Genomic DNA, 5,011 nt, shown 5'->3' on the forward strand with positions numbered 1-5,011 from the left:
GCCTGGAGCCTCCAGGGGGCCCCCAGACCAGGAGCTGGGGCTCCCTGGGCTAGCTGGGCACACACCTAGCAGGGAGGGGGAAGATGGTGCCAGGCTCAGAGAAGGGTGATTTGGTCTCCCCTGATGACTGGAGGTACAGGGAGCTGGACTTGTGGACTCTGGTGACTGGGCCACAGTGCCTCGGGCAAGCAGTTTAAATGGGAAGACTGACCTTCCTGTGTGCGGCTCCCCCTCCGGATCCCTTGGAGGCTAAGGCTGAGGGAGGAGACAGAACCTTCAAGGCCCAAGGGCAGGAGCCGCTGCAGGGCCTGCTGAGGGCCTCCTGCCCAGCTGGACCAGGCACAGGGATGGCCTGGGCCCATTTGGGCTCCAGGGTTCTGAGAACATCCAGGTAATCCACTCCAGAACCCAGGTCCAGCCCTTCACTAGGCACCCCTGGGTCCGTGGCTGCACCATGTCCCTGTAGTGGGTGCTGCCCTCCCCTCCCCAGGCAGCACTGACTGTCATCTGGAACCTTCTGCTTTCAGAGGCCCCCTTGGCTCCCAGCCCAGGAACCAGGAGCATAACCCAAGCATAACAGGGAGCATAACCCACCCCTGCCCCTCCCCCACTAAGGTCCTAGAGCCAGAACCAGCCCTCTGCTGCCTTGGGAGGGGTCCTTCTGCTCTAGTCCCTCCCTTTGTGCCAAGAGACCCCACCCTGCCCTGCAGAGGATAGTGAGAACCACTGCCCCCACTGTGGTGGCCCTGTTGCTGAGGCCCCCGCCAGGGGCCCCGTGACACAGTCCCACTGCAGCGAGCATGTGATACGGGCTGCCACGCTGGCCCCTTCCAGAAAGTGGTGGGCCCCAGCGGCCCCTGGCTGCTCCCCTACCCAGGGCATCTGGGGGGGCAGGACTGTTACTGCCCTACTGTTAGAGTAAAGGCCACTGCTGTCCCCCAGCAAGACACAGGGGTCAGGAGGCTGGGGCGGGCTGGCTGGGCACATTCCAGAACTGACCGCCCAGGGCCATCACTTGTCACAACTCGTCGGGGCTGCTGTCTTCATTATGGGGCTTGAGGACAGGACCAAGTGCTGGTGCTATGGCCCAGAGCCAAGCCACTGGGTAGCTGGCAGCCGTCCCCCTCGGGGGCAACATGGACCCCACTCTCTCTGCAACCCCCAGGGCCAGGGCACTGATAGCGCCCTGTCCTGGGGAGGCCGGGACCACACAGATGGGCAGATCCTGGGCCAGCTGCGCCCCCTGGCAGAGGAGGAGGAGGAAGATGGTGCTGCTCTGGCCCCGAGGCCCGCCTTCCCCGGGATGGGCTCAGAGGAGCTGCGGCTGGCCTCCTTCTACGACTGGCCGCTGAGTGCCGTGGTACCACCGGAGCTGCTGGCCGCTGCGGGCTTCTTCCACACCGGTGAGTCCCGGGGGTCCCTACGGCCCTTCTACATCTGCTCCCTGCCCTGCAGTCTCTCTTGTGCTTCAGACCTGGGGAGATGCCAGAACAGCATGGAGCAGTTAGACCTGTGCTGGGGGGACAGTGTTGGTGTTGGAGGTGCCAGGAGGAGGAACAGGAGGTGTGGGGTATCCACAGGCCCCGGGGTCCAGGGAGAGCTCTCAGAGGGCTGGTGGTCTGGGATGCCTGTAGCAGCCCCTGATCTGAGGTCTCTGCTCCAAATCTGTTGATTGTAGGGGGTGAGGCAGGGGTGACAGCCACAGGGGTAGAGAGATGAGGTCCCCGTTCCCGTTTAGGGAGTTGTGAGCTTCTAAAACCAAGCCTGGAAGCACACAGCCCCCCTTCTTTCCATCACTGGGAATCCATCCTAAGAGGGGGCACCTGGGGCAGAAGTGCAGGGTAGGGGCACCAGGGCTTCCCCCACCTCTCCTTCCTCAACACCCACCTGGATCCTGGCAAGTGCCCCAAGCATGGTACCCCCCCATCCCATCTTTGAGAAATGGAGTGCATGTGAATTCCAAGGAGAATGCCAGGCAAAGTGATGGCGAAGGCCAGTGGGAGCCCCCAAGGCTCACAGATAACCCCCGAGAGCCCTGCCCTAGAAGGAAAGGCCACCTGGGAGCCCTGACCCCAGCCCAGGGGGGAAACCCCTAGCCATACAAGGGACCCAGTGTGGTCAAGACCAGTGTCTCGGCTCCACCCCAGGCCAGCAGGACAAGGTGAGGTGCTTCTTCTGCTACGGGGGTCTGCAGAGCTGGGAGCGAGGCGACGACCCCTGGACCGAGCATGCCAGGTGGTTCCCCAGGTACCACCTCCCCTCCCCAGTCCCAGGGTGTCTCAGGGAACCAGGATGAGGGGACTCTGGGAGCAGCACTTCTATTTCTCCCTTGATGTTCAAGACTCTGTCTCCAAAACAGCTTCCCAGAAAGTCCACCACCCGGGGGGAAGCAGGGGTCCCCTGGCTCAACCTGGACAGTGTGGGGTCCTCTGACATCCCAAGCCTCTAGGCTGTCATGTCTGAATCCGCTTTCCTCAGGTGTGAGTTCCTCCTACGGACAAAAGGAAGGGACTTTGTCTGCAGGGTTCAGGAGTCCTGTTGCTGCCCACCGGGCTCCTGGGTGAGTCCTTCCTGCCCTTAGGGCTTCAGGGGGTGGTGGTGAGGGGCCTGCCCCAGCCCTGCTCCTCCGCCTGCTCGGGGCACAGGGGTTCTCTGACTCCTTCCAGGACCGGTCGGAAGAACCAGAAGATGTGGGTCCTGCCACCCCCTCAGGTGAGCCGGGATGCACAGCGTGTGCTGGCTCCCTTGGGCACCTTGGCCCGCACCATGGCCGGCTCCACTGGGTGTGCTCCCTGCAGGACAGCAGGAAAGTAAAGGTTGCTTGACCGGGCCTGCGGGTGTGCTGCTTGGGCTTGCTTCACCAGGGGGCTTCACACAGGCACTGTGCGCGTGTCCCAGGCTCTGGAGAGGTCCCTGCTACCGCTGAACTGGCTGCTGTGGGCATGGCCAGTTCTGAGAAGGGCAGAGGGGCATAGCAGGAAAGGCTGCCATCAGCCAACCATGCCTGAGAGCTGACCGGTCGCTGTCCCCATCACACAGATTCCGGCCCTCTGCCCTCTGTCGGTGCCCAGGGTCTGAGGGGCTCCAGGTTTGGGTCCATACTGTGCTACCTGAGCCTCAGTGCCCTGAGCTGTGAAGTGGGCCTGGTGCCAACCTCACCTGGGATCAAACAAGAGTCTGTGTGCCACCCTGGGAGCAGTACCCGGCTCTTAGTCAGCTTCTGTGATCAGGTTTACATCTTCCCTGTGCGTGGCACCTCTGACAAAGGCCCTGGGAACACAACTCTGGACAAAGAGGCAGCGGCCGTGATGGTGCCAGGGCCCCTTGTAATGACGACATGGCCCTGCTGACGGGCCACAGTGGCCGGCCGCTGCCTCTGCTGGGACCCTGAGGCCACAGCCCCTGCCTGCCCTTGGCCCAGCACCCCTCGTTCTGCCTTGCAGATGTGGTGGGCAGCCAGGGGTGGCCGGCATGGAGCCAGTGCCCAGCAGTCCAGGCCGTGCTTCGAATGGGCTTCAGGCCAGGCCAAGTGCAAGGGCTGCTGCAGCGCAAGTACCACCAGATGGCGCTGACCGGCATGTCCACGTCGCAGCTGGTAGCCGACCTGCTCCAGGAAGAGGACGGGGGCCGGGTGGTGGGGGCCAGAGGTATGTTCCTGTCTCTGCGCATGGCCCACCTCTCCTTCCTTATTCCCTCTGGGCACAGATGGCCCTGCTGCCCCCATGGTGCCGGGCACAGAGCATCCATCACCACTGCACAAGGGGCTGAACAGGCAGAGTCCTGGTGGAAAGTGGACTCTACACTGGTGTGCTGCGGGCAGGGGAGCTGGGGCTAGACCCTGACTGTGGCCTGTTGGCTGGGGGCCGGGCCTCAGGTCCCCTGGGAACCTCACGTCTGTTCTAACTGCCCACAGCTCCTGTCCCCCCAGGGCCTGAGCTGCTCACACCCAGAATAGAGGCTCAGGTGGAGAGTGCCCTGGAGTCAGGTGAGGGTGAGAGCCATCTGGGGTTGGGCGGGGCTGCCCCTCCTGCATTCCACAGTGGGGATGGGCACTCCCTGTTTGGCCTGCCTTGCCCCTCAGCCAGTACAGAGGGCAGAGGTCAAGATGTAGGCACGGTGTCACAGGTCCCCCCGGGGGAGAACCGGGAGGAGTGCAGGATGCAGAGGAGCAGCTGCGGCGCCTTCGGGAGGAGCGGACATGCAGGGTGTGCCTGGACCGCACAGTGGGCGTCGTCTTCGTGCCCTGTGGCCACCTGGCCTGTGCCGAGTGCGCGCCTAGCCTGCAGCAGTGCCCCATCTGCAGGGCCCCCATCCGCAGCTGCGTGCGCACCTTCCTGTCCTAGGCCAGGTGAGCATGCAGCTCATGTGGTCCTGACTTGGGGTTGCCTGCGGGGATGGGGGCAGCAGGAGGCAGCACCTCTTTCCCCCCTCCTTGGCCCCTCCCTGGCCCCAGCAGACATCGCAGGTCAACGTCATGCCTTTTCCTGATGCTCAGAGACTTGCTTTGAGTCCTTCTCAACACACCACCCTGGGGGAGCCACGACCACTCTGCTTGGGCGCCTCTCTGCCTTGGTTTTCCTAGTGGTCACAGGGATAAAGCCTCCTGTCCAGTTGGGCATACAGGGTGGCAGCCAAGCCAAGGGGAGGACCGCGTTGGAGGCGTGTGGAGAAAAGCAGGATGCCCTTGTCAGGAGGAAGGGCTGGGGTCTTCCTGAGCACAAGACCCCGATGGGGATCTCAAGCTGGGAGCCAAGGCCTGATGGAAATGCATAGTGGGTGGGCGAGGGGTCTATGACCCTCTGATGTTCATGGGGGGCAGAACCCCTTGAGGGTTCCCAAAGGCCACTGAGCCCCAAGATCTCTCCAAGAATCTTCCAGTGGGGGAGAAGTGGCAGGGAAGGGAACTCCCTGGGGGCTGAGAGACCCCAGCTGCATGGAGAAGCACCTAGAGCTATGGACTCGGCCCTTCTCCCTGCCAGGAGCTGTGAGCTGAGGCACCCTGAGCTGGCGT

The 5,011-nt window shown here is 63.3% G+C and overlaps 1 protein-coding gene across 1 annotated transcript; it reads left to right on the plus strand.

Moving 5' to 3' along the window:
• Nucleotides 1-1,048: 1,048 nt before the first annotated feature.
• Nucleotides 1,049-4,343, plus strand: BIRC7 (baculoviral IAP repeat containing 7). The gene is made up of 6 exons (XM_040247692.1): nt 1,049-1,403; nt 2,148-2,247; nt 2,479-2,560; nt 2,667-2,712; nt 3,914-3,985; nt 4,150-4,343. The coding sequence occupies exons 1-6, from the start codon at nt 1,049-1,051 to the stop codon at nt 4,341-4,343; spliced, it is 849 nt and encodes a 282-aa protein (XP_040103626.1).
• The last annotated feature ends 668 nt before the right edge of the window (nt 4,344-5,011 follow it).

The sequence above is a fragment of the Oryx dammah genome, unplaced genomic scaffold (genome assembly GCF_014754425.2).
Source record: "Oryx dammah isolate SB20612 unplaced genomic scaffold, SCBI_Odam_1.1 HiC_scaffold_10, whole genome shotgun sequence".
In the NCBI taxonomy this organism is placed as follows: Eukaryota; Metazoa; Chordata; class Mammalia; order Artiodactyla; family Bovidae; genus Oryx; species Oryx dammah.